The sequence below is a fragment of the Neovison vison genome, chromosome 11 (genome assembly GCF_020171115.1).
Source record: "Neovison vison isolate M4711 chromosome 11, ASM_NN_V1, whole genome shotgun sequence".
Classification (NCBI taxonomy): Eukaryota; Metazoa; Chordata; class Mammalia; order Carnivora; family Mustelidae; genus Neogale; species Neogale vison.
Window position 1 is genome coordinate 135136041 of NC_058101.1, and position 20421 is coordinate 135156461.

The window sequence follows — 20421 nt, forward strand, 5'->3', positions numbered from 1 at the left end:
AGAAACCTGCTTAAAGACCAACTGTTATAACAAAAGATGGTCCTAGAGCTTTTAGGAAATTTCAAGGGTTTTAGGAGCCTATGCCAACTACATATTTCCCTTTTATAAATCATAAATCACAGTCTGTGACATTAATTGTAAATGTATCTTTTAATTATTTTTTCTAAAGATTTTATTTATTTATTTTTCAGAGAAAGAGAGGGAGAGAGAGCGAGCACAGACAGACAGAATGGCAGGCAGAGGCAGAGGGAGAAGCAGGCTCTCTGCCGAGCAAGGAGCCGGATGTGGGACTGGATCCCAGGACACCGGGATCATGACCTGAGCCGAAGGCAGCTGCCCAACCAACTGAGCCACCAGGCGTCCCATAAATGTATCTTTTTAATATTTCATTTACTTATTTGTCAGAGAGATAGAGAAAGAAGGCATACAGACAGAGCAAGTGGCAGACGGAGAAGCAGATTCCCCAATGATCAGGGAGCCCGACACAGGGCTCCATCCGAGGACCCTGAGATCACGACCTGAGCCGAAGGCGGAGGCTTAACCAACCGAGCCACCCAACCATCCCTGTAAATATATTTTTTTTAATCCAGTTTTTTGTCTTCTTTTGGTTTATTTATCTCATAAGAGGTTTTGCAAGGGGAAATTCAAATTTTTATGTAGTTAAATATGTCAGGTTTTTCACTTATGGCTTCTATGCCAAACTTCAAAAAAGTTACCTTACTCTGAATTTTAAAAACCTCTCCCATAATTTATAGTACTTTCATAGTTTCATTTTAAACAGTGAAGTCTTTGAGTCAGCTAGGATTTATTAGATACGAATTCTAAGGTAGAGATATAATAATCTGTTAACTTAAATCAAGGGGTAAACTGAAGCAAGCTCAAATTACCAGAAATTGAGTTTATCTGGGAATAGCAGAGGAACTGCAGTTCAGGGAATGCAAGTTCTAGCAAGCTACAGGTGAGTTTGTTAAGGATTTGGGACAGACTGTATTTATGGGCAAGGAGTTGGGGGGGTGGGTCCCACTAGAGTTCAAACAATAAATTCATTGCTTGAGGATGGGGAGAGATTCTTGGTGGATGTTCATTGGTTAGGAGATAAATCTATCTTCTGAAAGACAGGCATTTATAGGAAATCAGTCTCAGTTCTTAAATTCCATGCTTCTAAAGGCCTATGTGAGGTTCTCCATTTCATATACTCCAGTTCCATTTCAGATGGAAAGCCTTTCACAAACCCGTTTTTTCCCTTGATGGTTTACCTCATTGTCTCAATACCATTTACTGGATGAACTTTTTAATGTTTTTTTTAAAATTTTTTATTTTTTATACACATATATTTTTATCCCCAGGGGTACAGGTCTGTGAATCGCCAGGTTTACACACTTCACAGCACTCACCAAAGCACATACCCTCCCCAATGTCCATAACCCCACCCCCCTTCTCCCAACCCTGCTCCCCCAGCAACCCTCAGTTTGTTTGGTGAGATTAAGAGTCACTTATGGTTTGTCTCCCTCCCAATCCCATCTTGTTTCATTGATTCTTCTCCTACCCACTTAAGCCCCCATGTTGCATCACCACTTCCTCATATCAGGGAGATCATATGATAGTTGTCTTTCTCTGCTTGACTTATTTCACTAAGCATGATACGCTCTAGTTCCATCCATGTTGCCGCAAATGGCAAGATTTCATTTCTTTTGATGGCTGCATAGTATTCCATTGTGTATATATACCACATCTTCTTGATCCATTCATCTGTTGATGGACATCTAGGTTCTTTCCATAGTTTGGCTATTGTGGACATTGTTGCTATAAACATTCGCCTGCATGTGCCCCTTTGGATCACTACGTTTGTATCTTTAGGGTAAATACCCAGTAGTGCAATTGCTGGGTCATAGGGCAGTTCTATTTTCAACATTTTTTTTTTTTTTTAAAGATTTTATTTATTTATTTGTCAGAGAGAGAGGGAGAGAGAGCAAGCACAGGCAGAGGCAGGGGGAGAAGCAGGCTCCCTGCTGAGCAAGGAGCCTGATGTGGGACTCGATCCCAGGACGCTGGGATCATGACCTGAGCCGAAGGCAGCTGCTTAACCAACTGAGCCACCCAGGCGTCCCTATTTTCAACATTTTGAGGAACCTCCATGCTGTTTTCCAGAGTGGTTGCACCAGCTTGCATTCCCACCAACAGTGTAGGAGTGTTCCCCTTTCTCCGCATCCTCGCCAGCATCTGTCATTTCCTGACTTGTTAATTTTAGCCATTCTGACTGGTGTGAGGTGATATCTCATTATGGTTTTGATTTGTATTTTCCTGATGCCGAGTGATACGGAGCACTTTTTCATGTGTCTGTTGGCCATCTGGATGTCTTCTTTGCAGAAATGTCTGTTCATGTCCTCTGCCCATTTCTTGATTGGATTATTTGTTCTTTGGGTGTTGAGTTTGCTAAGTTCTTTATAGATTTTGGACACTAGTCCTTTATCTGATATGTCGTTTGCAAATATCTTCTCCCATTCTGTCAGTTGTCTTTTGATTTTGTTAACTGTTTCCTTTGCTGTGCAAAAGCTTTTGATCTTGATGAAATCCCAATAGTTCATTTTTGCCCTTGCTTCCCTTGCCTTTGGCAATGTTCCTAGGAAGATGTTGCTTGAACTTTTTAATGTTTTGTTTTTTTTTTTTTTTCAAAATTTTTTTTATTTATTTGACAGAGAGAGACACACAGTGAGAGAGGGAGCACAAGCGGGGGCGGGGCGGGGGGGGGAAGAAGCAGGCTTCCTGCCGAGCAGGAAGCCCTATGTGGGTCTGGATCCCAGAACCTCGGATCATGACCAGAGCTGAAGGCAGGTGCTTAATGACTGAGCCACCCAGGTGCCCTTTGGTGGTGGTTTGAAGTTCCATCAAAAAAGCCCCATAAAAAAAGATGAGACTCAAGCGATCAACGCAGGAAGCTTTCAAACCTTTAAGACAAAGAAACAATACATTTATGAAAAATGGACAAGACAAAGGGGTTTGGGCTTGGGGGTAATGAACTGGTAAAGAAGTAAAAAGGTTCATTTATATAGTCTCTAGCCCGGAGTGCATGGGTGGTTCAATGGGTTAGGCTTCCGCCTTCGGCTCAGGTCATGGTCCCAGGGTCCTGGGATTGGGCCTGCATTGGGCTCTGCCCTACAGGGATCTTGCTTCCTCCTCTCTCTCTGCCTGTCTCTCTGCCTACTTGTGATCTCTGTCTGTTAAAAAAAAAAAAAAAAAAATCTCTATAGTCTCTAGCCCAAAATCCTATCCCTGGTCATATGGATGTCTTCTACCCTCCTGCTACAGGGAGGACACTTTTCACTGGGGAGATTTATAATCTCCTGTTAGGGTGACAGAGGCAGGCAAGGGTGTCCCTGCATTTGCTGTTTCCCAAGCATCTTTAATTCAAAATAATAAGTCAAAGTGGAATATTTTGGGGTGACAGAGTATAAACCCCTACAAGGGTAAGGGAGATAGAAAGTACTGAGTGTGGGGAAAGCTGTAGTTTTAAATAGTGGTCCAGAGCAGGCCTCACTGAGAAAGTAACATTTTACAAAGACTTGAAGGATGAAGGGTATATGGGATTTGATCATCCCAAGTAGATGGAACAGCAGCTACAAAGGTCTGAGGTGGGGCTCACAATGGAAAAACCACAATGGAGCAGAAACAGTCATCAGTGGGAGAGTAGGATGAGAGAGATGAGTTAAAGGTGGAAGATGGGGCAGATTTTCTAGAGCCCTGGAGGTCCCTGCCCGGCTTTGGTTTTACTGAGATAAAGGGAGCCACTAGAGTACCCCAAACTGATGGATGTTTTAGAAGAATCTCTTTGTTATTTTATTAAATACTGATGTTTTGGAAGGGTGTGTGAGAGGTTTGGGGGAGTGGACTGTGGCAGTTAGAAGCTAGAAGACCACTTAAGAGACTATTACAATAATCCACGTGAAGACGATAGCTTCTAGATCAGTTTTAAAGGAAAATTCAGCAGGATTTGCTGAGAGACTGTGTATGGGATGTGAGGGGTAGAGGAACCATCACCATGGAGACAGGGAACAGCTTTGGCAGATAGCCCTGCTTTGGACATGTTATGTTTGAGGTGTTTGGACATTAGAGTTCTAGATGAGGCAGCTGGGTACATGAGCCTGGAGTTCAAGACCTGGCTGGAAGTACACATTTGGGAACTGTGAGATTGTAAACTGTATTAAAGCCACAAGATAACCAAGAGAGTGGGTACTGATGGAGAAGAAAGCGGCCTAGGGACTGAGCTCTGGAGTACAAGGAGAAGAAAAGGAACCTGCAAAGGACACAGAACAAGAAGCCAATGGGGTCAGAAGACAACAAGGAGTTTGCAGTTGTCTTGAAAGCCAAAATGAAGAAGATGAATCATAAAGGGAGTGCTCAGCTGAGTCTACTTGTGCTGACAAGCGAAGGAAGAGGAGGAGAACTATGCCTTCATCCCTAGCTCCAGCAACACAGAAGGGCATTCAAGAACAGTTTCAGTGGAATACTAGGGTGAAAAGTGAGACTGATTTAAAAATGTGGAGAGAAGAATTAGACACAGGCTTCCCTGGTTTACAAATGAAACAGTTTTCCTTAGGAAACCCAGGACAGGTTTTGAGATTTTTGTGATTTGTGATTGTCATATATTCAAGGTTTATTTCCTTAAATATTTATAAGACCTACAAAACCATCTCTGATCAAGTTGGGAAGTCACTAAAATAAGTCTTTTCTGTAAAATGGGGAAAGAAGAACATAAAGTTCATTTCATTTGCCATTTGATTTTTTGAATGGTTACAGTACACAGAAGTTACAGTTTCTCTGTAAGTCACTTTTTTTTTTTTTAAGATTTTATTTATTTGAGAGAGAGTGAGAGCACAAGCAAAGAGAGTGCAAAGACAGAGGGAGAAGCAGGCTCTCCACTGAGCAAGGAGCCTGATGCAGGGCTCCATCCCACTTGAGCCAAAGAAGGCAGATGCTTAATAGACTGAGCCACCTAGGTGCCCCCTCTATATGTCACGTTAACATAAGGGTGCTCCAGGAGGTCTAATTTACAGAAGAATAATCAAAATCATCAAACCCAATGGTCAGCTTATTTGTCTATTGTGTTCACTTCCACCTTCCCTCTACCCCTCCCCTCACCCCAACACCATCCTTAGAATGTAGACTCCAGGAGAACAGGAACTTTCTCGGTCTTTGACACCTGAATGCCCAGCACCTTAATTAAATGCTAAGTGTTAAATAAAATAAAATGCATGTTATGGAGACATTTTTGGCTGTAACTACTAGAGGGTACACAGAGGCATTCTGGAAACAGAAATACCAATAAACCTCCTACAATTCACAGGACGGCCCCTCACAACAAAGATCGTCCAACCTGAAAGGTCAGTAGTGCCAAGGTTGGGGAATGCTACCTTAGAGGAAAGAGGAAAAAGAATTAGCTTGATTCCTGTAAGACTTGGGTTTGAATCCCTGGAAGAAGAAAAGGGCCTCCAGCAGCAGCATTCACTCCAGATACTGCTGGCTCTCACACAAGAAAACATCTGATGTGGCTTGCAGGGATTCACTGGTATGAACTTTGTCACCTGAGCTGCAGCACATAAAATTGAGGCTGCAGGGTAGGAAGAGAACACGGCAGAAGAACACAAAACAATGAAATATCTCCAACAAACAGAAACTGAGGACTATCCTGGTATATAAAGGAGTATTATGTTTGTTAAGAAAAAAACTATCCCAGAAGAAAAATAAGCAAAAGACCTGATCCATATATATCACAAAGGCCTGATAAAAGGCCAGAGAAATAGGGAGGAAAATGCTCAATGTCATTAGTATTGAAAGGAAATTCAAGGAAATGTAATGAGAAACAATGATGTATTTTAATCCATCAGATGGGCTAGAATGAAATAGACTGATAATACCTACAATGGGTGAGAACACAGGACTGCAAAGCAGTATTGGTACAATTCCTTGGCAGTGGGATTTCAAATTATTTTTTTCCTTATAATTTTCAACAGTGCTCTTCTAAAAAACGAGCTTTTAGCTTTTAAGTCATGATGCTACTGTCATCTGAAATCCCCAAGTTATAGAAATACATATTATACATATATACATTGACTTTCAATGTAACTGTGCCTGCCCTAGTTCAGAGCCAACTCTTTCTGCCACCTAGCTTTCCTCCTCCTTGTACTGTAATTGGATCCTCCTGAAAATAAAACCCACTCTGTAACTTCCTTGCTTGAAACTCTTCAGTGGATCCCATTTCAGGGGACCCCTCACATAGCATCAGGGCACCCTCCTAGATCTGAGACTATCCAGGTCTCCTCCCATGTCCTCCCTCATACTTTTTTTTTTTAAAGATTTTATTTACTTATTTGACAGAGATCACAAGTAGGCAGACAGGCAGGCAGAGAGCTAGGAAGGGAAGCAGGCTCCCTGTTGAGCAGAGAGCGGATGTGGGGCTGGTTCCCAGGATGCTGGGATCATGACCTGAGCTGAAGGCAGAGGCTTTAACCCACAGAGCCATCCAGGTGCCCCACTCCCTCATTCTTTTGGTTCAGACTTGACACAGTGCTGGTAACCTTTGTAGCTGCCTTGCTTGACTCATTGATTTGCCTGGAGTTCCTACAGTCCCTTCCCTACTATGGTACTGGAAGTTCCAGTTCCTTGGGCTGACAGCCATTATTTCACTTAGCACAGAGCCTAGAAATCCTAGTCCCCTCCTTCTTCCTTACAAACCAGGGTCATCTTAATTTTTTATCTGCTGTACTAGCACACCACCTGCCTGGTGAATAGCATTTAAAATGCTTTGTTCATTACTCTGTTTTCCTGGTTTTGATACCTTGTTTCATTTTTCTTATTGTTTGATATTTTCATTATTGAGTTTAGAAAAGTCTTTGTGGTTCTATAGACAGCAAGCAGAATCTGAGTATGCCAAAGTTCATCCTATAAACACTAGAAACTGACTATAGACTCCAAGTGAACTTAAAACTAAGAATCATCTCCTACTGGTGTTTTCCTTATTTATTTATTAATTTATTTTAAAAAAGATTTTATTTATTTATTTGACGGAGATCACAAGTAGGCAGAGAGACAGGCGGTGGTTGGGGAGTCTGCTCCCCACTGAGCAGAGAGCCCAATGCAGGCCTCAATTCTAGGACCTGAGCCAAAGGCAGAGGCTTAACCCACTGAGCCACCTAGGTACCCTGGTGTTTTCCTTTTTAAAAGGAAAATAGCTGAAGGCTGTTGTGGGGAGGTCATTGAGAGGACATGACTGCCAGTTCACCCACGAACTGGACTTGGGCCATCAGAGGCTGCTCACCCCCTCCCCTGTCCTTGGAATGTATGTTCTGCCCACCGCTGGCACAATGGGAGCTGGCCTAAGGACACAGATTTGAGACAGCGGTATGCTGTTGACAGCTCTGGATGGTCTACGTGACTGAACCCAGTTAAGGCCTCCTTATACACTTTGAAGATTCTGGCGGGCGGATGCAGGGATCTGCTCACCTTGTGGGCACCCCAGACAAGCCTTGTAACAAACAAGTCAGTTTCTTTGTTTATTAAGCAGTCTGGAGGGGTCTGCCCTTTCTTTGGTCTCTCCCAGCCCTCCATGTACAAGGGCCAGTTTCAGATTATACCCAGGAAAGCTCTCGAGGAGTTTGCAGACCAACAAAAGCAGTTTACAGATTCTTCCAGAACACAGAGACAGATTTCCGGAGAAGGCAATGGCTTTGAGATATACTTATTAAAAAGGAAGGAAAGAGAAAAAAAAAAAAAGAAGAAGGGAGAAAATAAGTTAGGAAACTTGGATATGATCTGAATTTTTAAAAATGCTATTTGGCTTTAGTTTGTGAATGTTGCCATTTTGGGGCCTCAAGGGGACTGACTATGGGTGACACACCATCATTTTTCTCTTGACAGAGAACTTTTAGAATGTCCCAGCAGTGACTAGATCTAAAGGAAACTGGTGTTCGTCCTCCTAAGTACCTGGATGTGATGAAATCAATACAGCCCCTGCCAAATAGTTGTGTATAGTGTATGGATTTTCAAATGAGATCTTGATTATTCAGTTAATGGACCAACACACATGATTGCAAATGGCCCCTCCCCTCAATTAAGCTTTCTAGGGCAGAGCATAAAGATGCCAATGCAAATGGATGAATTAAAGGGGCAAACTAGGAAAACTGGGGAAATAATGCCCTTTACTCATAAAAATGCTTCATTTCACCTGGAGAATTAGATATGATTAATATCTATATGTAAGCTTATGTGACATTTTAGTCTCATAATTTTAAAGTATAATCCAAGGTGGGCCTAGCTGGCTCATTTGGAAGAGCATGTGACTCTTGATCTCTGGGTTGTGAGTTCGAGCCTCACATTGGGTGTAGAGATTATTCAAATAAATAAAACTTAAGAAAGCATAATTCAAGGCTAAAAAAGATGTTTTTTGGATCAACTTAAAGCCAAAGAACATACCTTTCTTGATCTAATCAAGGTATAGTCAATACTGAAACACATGGCAACTTCTTGAAGAGGGATTAAAATAAGGGGAATGTTCTCAAGTTTTCTCTGAAGTATTTCCGCTATTGCCAGTGGAAGGTGCTGCTGACGTAACAAGCAACACTGGTCAGTCTGACACTGGTCCAGGTGATCTTGATTATCTTATTTCTGGAGAATGGAAAACTCTGGGAGTTTGCATAGTCAACCACCTACTGAGACTGGTCGTATAAAGAGGATGTTCTCCCTAAGAGCTACAGAGGCCAAGCTGTCATCCCCACAAGCACACAAGCACTTCGAGTACATGATGAGGCTCTGCAGGGGAAAACAACATTAACCACAAAAAAATAATGACTTCTCTCATCAGTTTAAGAGTGGAGAAAACTTACTTGATCAAACCCTTGTTTCAACTAGATCATCGCGTCAGATTACCTCCATATACATAGCCAAATTATTACCGGGTTCTAATCTTGGGCAGGAAGAGTCGTTTAAACTACACCTTTGATGTTAGGATAAACCAGACAGTTAAACAACTTCAAAATGTGCAAAAACAGACGTTCTCCTCGAGATATCCAGGCTCTATGAAATACTTTTCAAGTGACCCAAAAGTCTCACCTACTAAAGAGCCATGCAGGTGAGAGCAATATTAAAGTTTCCAACCAAAACTGTCAAATGTTATCTGGCAAAAACTGGCATTCCTGAGAAGAGCTTGTCAGGTCATCGATCAGTCTTAGATTCCTCTGCATTCCTCTGCAACCACTCTCGGGACCTTGAGCAGCTCACAGGTGACCAGGCGGAGAGTCAAGGTCAGAGGAAGTGAAAGTCAACAAGCGCTTACTCAACAGGGCATTGTGTCGCTTCAGGTAGGCAATTATGTCTCCTTGCTTTTCAACGATCTCTTCTAGGCTTGAAATAGGCCTGCGAAGAATCAACATATTCACCAATACTCGCTGTCTCTTTCCAAATGGGTCCCCTCCCAGTTTCCAGTACAGCATATTGTATCTGGGACTTTTTCTTAAGATGCTGTAAGCCAAGGTAATATTCCAAAATGAGGTTCTTTCATCAGACTTGGTTTTATCCAGGGGAATGGGAGCAAGCAAATCAAACTTAAATCTAAGGCACATATGCATAATCATAAATTCCAAGCATAAGAATGTTTCCTAGATTTTCAAGGCAGGGGAGCCTCATAATTCTCTTTCTCTAGTCTTTCATTCCCCACCCGAAGCTTACCTGAATCCAGTCTCCGAGGTAATATTGCTGGGGTAAGCATAGATTTTTTCTTCTTCAAGTACATCAGGTTGTGGTTTGGCTTTATTAAATTTTCGAATTTTCACTGAAATAATAAAGTCATTATAGTCAGGTTACCTAATTATGAAAAAAACCTTTTACGTCCATTTTTTCAAATTATAATAATTGGCTATGCTTTTCAAGTAAGTTAATATGGACGAAAATGCTTCATAAAGTGAAAAAACAGGTTTGTTTATTGAAAATCTGTGAGCAGGCCTGAACTAAACACTGGACTACAGAGAGTGTCATTATTACTGGTCATAATAACAGCTATGATTTTTTGGAAAATTTAAAAGAGAGAAGGCACAGGTGAACTATTGTGCATGGACAGCCTCATCCAGTTCTCAGAACTACCCCCTGAAGCAGATGCCCTTATGACCTCTACTTTCTACAATAAAGTGAAGCCCAGAGAAGTTAAATAAGTAGCCAGGTTTCCAGTCCAGGAACCATGACTTTTTTCCAACCACCTCCACTGTTGATACTATCCTATAGAAAGAGCTACTAGTTCAGGGAAAAATACAGATCATCAGTCTACATTCCAAGACAGTATGAAAAGAACCAAAATCGAAACTTGCATGAGGAGCTTGTGGCAGCCCTGGAAAGCAGCCCCTTAATTCAGCAGAACTGGGATGGGAGGGATGATCATGGAGGAGGATGGAAGGGCTTGAGTCCAGTCTTGGGGGAAACAGGAAAACTAACTGCATGGACTAGGGGAGGAGAGAAGAAGGGTGATTTAGGTGTGGGAAGAGCCTGAACAAATACTTAGACCTTGAGAAGGGGTGTGTGTGTGTGTGTATGAGGGGGTGGAAAGGTAGGCAGGCAAGACATGAGTGACTGCCAAGGCATTGATATTTTGTCCTGAGAGTAAATGGGAGTCACTGAAAGGAGCTCACCATCACCCCTGAAGGGCAGGGATGAATAGGGCCAACTCATGGTAGACCTTTTCTTTTCTTTCCTTTTTTTTTTTTTTAAAGATTTTTTTATTTATTTGACAGAGAGAGATCACAAGTAGGCAGAAAGGCAGGCAGAGAGAGACAGATGGTGGGGCTCGATCCCATGACCCTGATACCATAACCTGAGCCGAAGGCAGAGGCCTAACCCATTGAGCCACCCAGGCACCCCTCATGGAAGGTCTTTTATGCCACACCAAGACTTCAGAAAACTCTGAACAGGGAAATTGTTAATGATAAGAGTTACTTCTGAATACAATTACATTGGCAGAAGGAAGGAATACAAAGTTAAGAGAACAAGGAAGGGACAGCAGTAGCAAGCCTATTGGAATTATCCACACAGGATGTGATGAGTGTCTAATTGAGGCAGTGACAGTGACAGAGGGGAGGAGACAGATATGGGAGACAGGTCAACTGAACAGGATTGATGACTGAGGGAGGGGAGAGAGTAAGGGGGAAGAAAGGATCCAGGATGACAAAAAGGTTTTGAATTGAGCAGGAGCTGCAGGCTGATGCTCTTAGCTGAGGGAGGGGAGGAGGGACGGGATAGGGGAAGGTTTGGAAGAAGAGGCAGATGTTCAGGTCACTTCTGTCTTGGTACACTGGAACACCAGGATGGAAATGATCACTGAGCAGATGAATATAAAGGTCTGGGTGGCTCTCTTCACCTGAGTACTGTCTACTAGTGTGGGGACAGTAACTTTCAGTAGGTAGAGAAAAAGGATGTGGGAAAGCTGACACCCACTAATAGTAAAGAGATGGGAAGAATCTGTTAAAAGGAATGAAAATGAATCTCTAGAGAGGGAGGAGAACCGGGAAAGAGCAGTCACTGCCAGGAAGGTGAAGACATGGAGAGGACCCAGGGGACGCAGCAGTTTGGAGGCCACCGATGAACTTGGCAGCTTGTGAGGGTAAGTGATGTTATGGACTGAATCGTGTTCCCTGAAAATTGACATGCTGAAGCCCTCACCCCGAAGTAATGGTCTTTGGAGATAGGGCCTCCAGTGAGGTATTTAACATTAAATGAGGTAATAAGGGTGGGGCCCTGATCGGACAGGAGAAATACCAGGATGTGCTTGCACAGAGCACAGGGCCATGTGAAGACACCCACAGAAGGCAGCTCAGGAAGGGAGGCTCAGGAGAAACCAAGCCTGTCCATGCCTTGACCTTGGACTGGCCAGCCTCCAGAAGTGTAAGAAAATGAATCTGTGTGGCTTCAGCCACCTAGTCCAGGTACTGCAAGGGGGGGAAGTCAGTGGCAAAGAGGCGCAGAAGCAGACAGGGTGAAGGCCACTCCATCTCTCAGGGGTGACAGCAATTGGGGCAGTTTGCAACCTGGACAGCAGTTAACTGGGCTGGGCTCTCCCCTTCCTGAACAATAACTCTGGGACCAGGCTGACATGAGTTGTCTCCCCCAGAGATGGCAACCAGGGGGGAGAAAGCCAGGGGAGAAGGAGGCAGTGACTGTCAACCCCGAATGAACATTAGAATTACACCAAATAGATGAGAGTATCTGCCATGGGAATGGGCCGGTGGGGGGACAGGTCAGACCCCGGCATTACATTTTGTAAAAGCTCCACATGTCATTCTTTCCTTTTTCATAACAAGTTTTCAGATATAATTCACGTATCATGCATTCACCCATTGGAAGTATACAAGTCAATGGTTCAGTATTTCAGAGCACTAGGCAATCACCTCCACAGTCAATTTTAGAACACATTCATACCCCCAAAGAGAAACCCAGTATCCATTAGTGGTCATTCTCCATTTGCCCCCTGCCCTCTGGCTCTAGGTAACTGCTCATCTATTTCCTCTCTCTGTACATGTGCCTGTTCTGGGCATTGCATATCCATGGGCTCGTACATAGACTGTCTTCGCAATGACTGGTTCTACTTAGCATAATGTTTTCAAGGTTCATCCACATTGCAGCACATACTAGTACATCAGTCCATGTAGTCATTCCATTTTAGGGCTGAGTAATATTCTGTTGTATAGACTGAACACATTTTGTTTATCTATCCATCAGTTTATCCTAACATCAATTAGATGTTTTCCCCTTTGGGCTATTATAAGCAGCACTTCTTTGAACAACTGTGTATGTGTTTTTGTGGAAATGTCTTGGATATATATGCAGAGTCATGAGACACTGTTTCTCCTTTTGTGGAGCTTCCAGGCTCCTCATGTGATTCGAATGTGCACTTTCAGCTGAGAATTAGGCTCAAGAAGTTGGAGTGAAGAGGTTAAAAGTGAGAAAGTTGTGTGTGGGGGGGCTAGTGGCTCAGTCAGTTAAGCAGCTGTCTTCGGCTCAGGTCATGATCCCAGGGTCCTTGGATTGAGTCCCACATCCGGCTCCCTGCCGCAGGGAGTCTACCTCTCCCTCTGCCTGCTGCTCCCCGTGCTTGTGCTCTCTCTCTCACTCTTATTCTATCTCAAATAAATAGATTAAATAAAATTTAAAAAGTGAGAAAGTTGGGAGATGTGCAGAGGGTCCACCAGGAAGGACCAGGAGGAAGCACACAGTATGCCGCCAGAAGAACCAAGCGTGTACCTAGATGCCTTTGACTTTCAGGTACAGCAAGGAAGTTGGAAATGAGAAGCACCTTCTGGCTTTGAATGGCACTGGCACAAAATCTGATGTGCTCTAGCTTGCAGGTTAGAGGAGACAGACTGAGTCACGGAGCTCCCTCCAACAGGTCAGGGAGAGCACTCAACAGAGCAGACTAGGGAGCCCCATTGAGGCAGGCAGAAAACCAGAAAAACCAAAGGCTTGAAGCTAGTGAGGGGTAAGCTTCCAGGAGGTAAACTGTGTCCAAGGTCATCCAGTAAAGATGAAGGCTGAGAACTGAACCTGTTATGTGACATCTACCAGTGAATCTGAGCTGTTCAGTGTTTACATCTTAGTTTTCTAAAATGGTATTTCCCCCAAATAATCCCTGAATAAAGAAAGAAGCTTAGAAAAAAATGTAAGTTTCTTGAACTGGGGGACAGGAAATAACAGCTAGATAGTATTAAAGTAAAAGGGGACAGAAATAAAAGACACACCACAGTCTGACAAAATAAAAAGGTCTTGGGCACCTGGGTGGCTCAGTAGGTTAAGGTCTGCCTTCCATTCAGGTCATGATCCCAGGGTCCTGGGATGGAGCCCCACACTGAGCCCTGCATCAAGCCTCGCACTGGGCTCGGTAAGCCTGCTTCTCCTTCTCTCTCTGCTGCTCCCCCTGCTGTGTTCTCTCTCTTGGGTCAAATAAAAAAATAAAACCTTAAAAAAAAAAAAAAACCCTACAGTATATTTAAGGAAACATTGTAATTTAGTAAGTTAAGCTTACTCTTGAGGATGAGGTAAAACACTCATACTTTAATCTTCTAAAAAAAATTAAGTATTTGCAGAAACCCTAAGTTTATAATTAAAATTATCATAAACCTTTCCTATCTAAACCATCTATTTACTTTGAGAGTGTGAATTACCAATTATCAGGTTTTCTTACAGTAGGAAGCATATTCATTTGAGATTTAACAAGATAGTTTTTTTTTTAAAACATTTCATTTATTTATTTGACAGAGAGAGAGATCACAAGTAGGCAGAGAGGCAGGCAGAGAGGGGGAAGCAGGCTCCCCGCTGAGCAGATACCGACGTGGAACTTGATCCCAGGACCCTGAGATCATAACCCGAGCTGAAGGCACAGGCTTAACCCACTGAGCCACCCAGGCACCCCAACAAGATAGTTTTTTAATGGTGTTTTTATTCAGATAAAAATTTAAAAATTAATATAAGTAAAGAAGAAATATGCTACAAAGTCTTTGAGTATAGAATAAAGCAATTCTTTTTAATTAGAAGGCAATATATTAAAATAAATGGAAAAGAATAAAATAAAACCCTTTTTGTTTAATTTCAGGTGTCATGTAACTATTTGTGTCCAACTGTAAAAATGAGTTCCTGTCAGGATTCTTGGAATATCTGTTTTCTTTAACTCTTAAACACTCTCAGGATTTTGTTTTGTTTTTTTATCTCTTAGATGTCCTATTTATAATTAATTATAGATGCTACAGCAAATCCTTTAAAATCCTTTAAAAATAGTACAGTAAGTCCTAGAGAAATAAATCTTGGACTACATTTTAACAGTATTAGTTTCCCTTATTTACATGATTGACATTCACATGATCTTTGGAATATTGTTGTTACCTCCTTCTATGTCACAGAGCATTCTATAGATCTTTACTACAAAAAGGCCTGCACCCCTTGTAGTAAATAAAAGTTGTAGAGTACTAAATAACAGAGTAAGTGAATTCTCTATTCAGACCTAAACTATAACCTTATTTATAGCATCTGACAGACATATAGACTGGAACTGATCTCAATCAAAAAGGTAATTCAGTATTCATTTGTCATATGGATCACTCTACTGAAATAGCAAGCTGTTTCTTATATATTGAAAAACTAATCTTACTTTAAAACTAGTCTCATTCTGGGGGCCTGGGTGGCTCAGTTGGTTAAGGGACTGCCTTTAGCTCAGGTCATGATCCTGGAGTCCCAGGATCAAGTCCTGCATTGGATTCCCTGCTCAGCCGGAAGCCTGCTTCTCTTTCTGTCTGCCCCACCCTCCTTTTGTGTGATTTCTCTCTCTCTCTCAAATAAATAAATAAAATCTTAAAAAAACAAAACAAAACTAGTTTCATTCTTTTCTAGCAAGTTAAGTGGGTGATATACATTTATTTTTTTAAAAAGAGGTACAAAACGTAATCCTATCCATAATTTGGCTCATTGTTAGCTAATAATTATAGAAACATTTATAAAGATCAATCAATAATGTGACATTCACATTTACAAAGTAGTAATACCATTCATATTCTAAATAATCTCCTGTTGGCCTAAGGAGATGCACAGAAAAAAAAAAAATCAGTAAAGTGAAACATAAGCTGAGACCTGTGTGACTTTGCCCTTCTTGGCAAAAAGAAATGACCTTTTTTCAAAATGAATACACAAGATATTTTATTATCACAAAATAACTGTTAAGCAGTGCCAGAAAATTAGCTACTATTTTGGACAGATTTTACTGCATGTCAATATTGCAGCAGGAATGAAACCTAGATTTTTCCAGGGCTTGCATTTTTTTCTGTTAAAAATATTCTTCCAACTGTTTTTCACATTAATATATCTAAAGCTTTTTTTTTTTTTTTTTTAAGATTGTTTATTTTAGAGGAAGAGTACGCGCAGGGGGAGAGAGAGAGAGAGAGAGAATCCTCTAGCAGATGATTCCCCACTGAGCACAGAGCCTGATGTGGGGCTTGATCCCAGGATTCTGAAATCCTAACCTGAGCTGAAATCAAGAATCAGCCACTTAACCAACTGAGCCACGCAGGCACCCCTCTAAAGTAAAGCTTCCTTTAATTTTAACCCCTGAGAGTTCTGAGAAAGAGAGAGAGACACAGAGAGACAAATAGATCAATCCTCAGACAGCTCTAAATTTAGAAAATGAATTCCTAAATGGTTTATCCTAAAGCAAGTCTAGGCTAAATGCAGTTTTGCACACATAATTTATTTACTCACTTATTTTGTATTTTGTCATTTTGAATTTAAATGCCAGACTTACATCTCAGTTGCCTTTGAAGAAGCAAATGTCTGTGGGTCTTTTCAATTTTTTTGTTTTTGGTCTTTTTTAAAGATAAGGTGTCACTTGACTTGACAAAAATTAGGTTTTTGTATTGTTTTGTTTTGTTTTTGACAAAAATTAGTTTATGACACAAATTTAGAAGCATCACTGGTGTGTCGCTGTTGGTTTTCCATGTGATCAGCAATGAAAAGTACAGGTGCTCAACAGGCTCCCAGCCGCTAGGAAAACCTTGCCGCAAAGATAATGGCCACGCTTCCCATGATCAGGGATGAAACGACCAGTTAATGGTCTTTGGCCCAGCAGTCTCGCTGTAATTCTCACCTGTGTAAATGAGCAGACAGGTCAGGGAACAGATCAGTTCCAGGCCCAGGATGGCCAGGATGAGGTCAAGATACAGCCTGCTGGGCTCCGGGAAGGAGTGCTGCACGCACAGCACGAGGAGGAGAGCTGTGCTGCCTGCAGAGGACAGAGAAGTGCAGGGTTAGCAGAGCCCAGATGGGGTCCACAAGGCAGGCGCACACCCAGGCCCTGTTATATGGAGCAGTGAAGGGAGCATTGGTAAAAACCCCGAACTGCTGCTTTCTAGAGGGAAAAACCCCCAATGCAACTAAGAGTTAATGATGCCCCCCCAATACAATTACATAAGAATCTGGATTTTCTTAAAAACCAAGTTATGATTTTTTGTTCTCTACAATTATTAATAATGACATTGCATGAAGTCCCATATGCATTTAAAAAGGGATGCAGGGGGCGCCTGGGTGGGTCAGTGGGTTAAGCTGCTGCCTTCAGCTCAGGTCATGATCTCAGGGTCCTGGGATCGAGTCCCGCATCGGGCTCTCTGCTCGGCAGGGAGCCTGCTTCCTCCTCTCTCTCTGCCTACTTGTGATCTCTGTCTGTCAAATAAATAAATAAAATCTTTAAAAAAAAAGGGGGGGGGATGCAGGGATGCCTGGGTGGCTCAGCTGGTTGAGCGTTTGACTCTTGATTTTGGATCAGGTCATGGTCTCAGGGTCATGGGATCCAGCCTCTTGTTGGGCTTCGCGCTCAGTAGGGAGTCTGCTTGTCCCTCACCCTCTGCTCCTCCCCCTACTCTCTCTTTCTCAAATAAATAAATACATAAGGATGAAGTTTCTGGAAATTTGCATTACGCCAGTTCTTCTGAACCCAGAGGCACTTGAGGGCCATGGTTGCCCATCCTGGTCACATAATGTACCAGCAGAAAACTGCACAGAAGTTAAGAATGTTGCAGTTATGTGGACCACCTGGCTGGACATCTGGGACATGCTGCTGACTATGGACAAATGACCTGACACAGCTGCTCCTCAACTTCTTTGTCTGAAAAATGGGAACAACAGTACCTTCCTCACAGTGCTCTTGTGAGGAATGAATGAAATTAATACGTGAAAAATACTTAGAATGGTGCTTGGACACTATATGATAAATATGAACTGTTCCCCCCCCAACACACACACTTAGCATATCTATTATTTGGTTTTAAAGATCATTAGCCTTGTTTTGTATTTTCATTTTGAAGAATACAGCGCAGAAGAAAAGTAAACTTCTGGAGCAAAGAGGCTGGGTCTTGGCATCATGTAAGGTATGACTGTGAGTTTGCCACAGGGACTTGCTTGGAGGAAGGGTTGTAGGGCATTGTGCCTGGGATTTTTAAAGATTACACAAAACCAAAATCAGTAGTAGTAGTTTTATTATTTATTTATTTATTTAAAAAAAAGATTTATTTATTTATTTATTTGACAGAGAGAGAGAGAGAGGGAGAGATCACAAGTAGGCAGAGAGGCAGGCAGAGAGAGAGAGGAAGGGAAGCAGGCTCCCTGCTGAGCAGAGAGCCCGACGTGGGACTCGATCCCAGGACCCTGAGATCACGACCCGAGCCGAAGGCAGCGGCTTAACCCACTGAGCCACCCAGGCGCCCCAGTAGTTTTATTTTTAAAGAGTTTCTTTATTTGGGGACGCCTGGGTGGCTCAGTTGGTTGGACAACTGCCTTCGGCTCAGGGTGTGATCCTGGAGTCCCGGGATCGAGTCCCACATCAGGCTCCCAGCTCCATGGGGAGTCTGCTTCGCTCTCTGACCTTCTCCTCGCTCATGCTCTCTCTCACTGTCTCTCTCTCTCAAATAAATAAATAAAATCTTTAAAAAAAAAAAAAAAGAGTTTCTTTATTTGTCAGAGGGAGAGAGCACACACAAGCAGGGGGAATGGCAGGCAGAGGGAGAAACACGCCCTGCCGAGCAGGGAGCCCCGGCGGGACTTGATCCCCAAACCCTGGGATCATGACCTGAGCTGAAGGCAGAAGCTTATACCTACTAGGTACTGTTAGTTCACTTCCTCCTGCAACAGAGTTTGTGTGGGAAATATTATTTCCCCGATTTTATAGAGAAAAGGTATCAGGATGAAGTTAATCACTAGCCCACAATACTATCACATGCCACAGAAACAATGGTCACACTCATCTGAATAGCTGGATGTTCTACACCCTCATGGATTTACCTCTTTATTCTTCATATAAGATAAAATACTTAAAAGTAGAAACAAGGTCAATACCTGCCCCAATCTCTTTGATCTTCTGGGTCCTTATATGAGCAACATAAAAGTCATGCCATCTGCAATTAAAAGTAAGGGTCTAATTGCTTAGAAATATTAAAGGTCATATGTTAGCAAGAATTTGAAAGTGAGCAGAAAGGTAAGGATCAAACAACCCTTGGTGGGCCTCAAAAGTACTATTTCCAGAGCAATCACTTAAGAGACTGAACATTACTTTGGTTATAATGCATATACGATCTTGGGGGCACCTGGGTGGCTCAGTGGGTTGGGCCGCTGCCTTTGGCTCAGGTCATGATCTCAGAGTCCTGGGATTGAGCCCCACATCGGGCTCTCTGCTCAGCGGGGAGCCTGCTTCCTCCTCTCTTTCTGCCTGCCTCTCTGCCTGCTTGTGATCTCCGTCTTTCAAATAAATAAAATCTTTTTAAAAAAAAAGGCATATATGGTCTTTAAGTTAATGGGTTTTTGCTTTTATCTTCAGTGGGTGGGAGGAAAGGTTACAGTGACATCTTCTGGCCAAAATCAAGTATTACATATTAGCGCAGAACATAACAAGCCAAGCTCTTCCTCAAGGAAGAGGTAAAAATGTACCCCCTCCACCCCACAGTGAGTCAAAAACAGCCATCTCTATAAAATGCTTCTCTGTTATCACATGGCCCTGCAGCTGCCACTGAGAACATCACAGAGTAGAGAACTCGCACCTGCCCTTTAAGAAAATGTATTAATAGAACACAGAAGAAAAAAAAATTTAAATTCTGTAGAGCTGTTTTTCTGGGGGAAAAAATTATCTTCAAATCTGGTTTCAAAATGTATAAGTATTTATTCTGGACTCAATCCGAAAACAAGGTTCTCTAAAAAGGAAGGAGCTTTGAACACCAAGGCAAAAATGCCTAAAGAAGTTCAATTTAATTCCATTCAGCCTTTTTAAGATGTTTGCAAAATCAACAAAGTGCGTACTAATGCAGCTAAGTCCTGTGCAAACTTTCCAACCTTTTGTTTTCCATTTTGGATAATGCATTTTATTATATCACAGTCTCTCACTAAAAGAAACACTGAACTTCATTTAAAGTAAAGCCAGTTTCTTCCTCTCACCCTACAAGTATCAAATAGCAACAGCAGCTTATCTTCTTGAGATGATTAACACGGCTCATACCAGAAGGGGGGAAAAGCCTACATCATGCACAGGCAGATACATGGACAAAATGTTCACAATGCGGGCCAGGAAATGTCACCCCAAAATATGCTTTTGGGCATAAGGATTATTTTTTTCTTAAGATTTTACTTATTTGAGAGAGAGAGAAGTAAGGGGAGCGGCAGAGGGAGAAGCAGACTCCCCACTGAGCAGGGAGCCCGACTTGGGGCTTGATCCCAGGATCTCAAGATCATGACCTGAGCTAAAGGCAGACGCTTAACCGACTCAGCCACCCCGACATAAGGGTTATTTTAAGCTGATTAGTTTTAAGAAACAGCAGACACGGGTGAATCCCAGAAAGCTGATGGAAGTTACCTTTCTAAAAAAATTTTATTTAC

The 20421-nt window shown here is 42.3% G+C and overlaps 1 protein-coding gene across 1 annotated transcript in view; it reads right to left on the reverse strand.

Moving 5' to 3' along the window:
* Positions 1-7534: 7534 nt before the first annotated feature.
* TMEM192 (transmembrane protein 192) overlaps positions 7535-20421 on the reverse strand; it is a 28998-nt gene continuing 16111 nt past the window's right edge. Inside the window, exons 4-6 of the mRNA XM_044224795.1 lie at positions 16655-16789; positions 9718-9820; positions 7535-9405 (exon numbers count right to left, since the gene is read on the reverse strand). Coding sequence (XP_044080730.1) covers positions 9267-9405; positions 9718-9820; positions 16655-16789 — 377 coding nt within the window. The 3' untranslated portion in view covers positions 7535-9266. The remainder of the gene's footprint in view (positions 9406-9717; positions 9821-16654; positions 16790-20421) is intronic.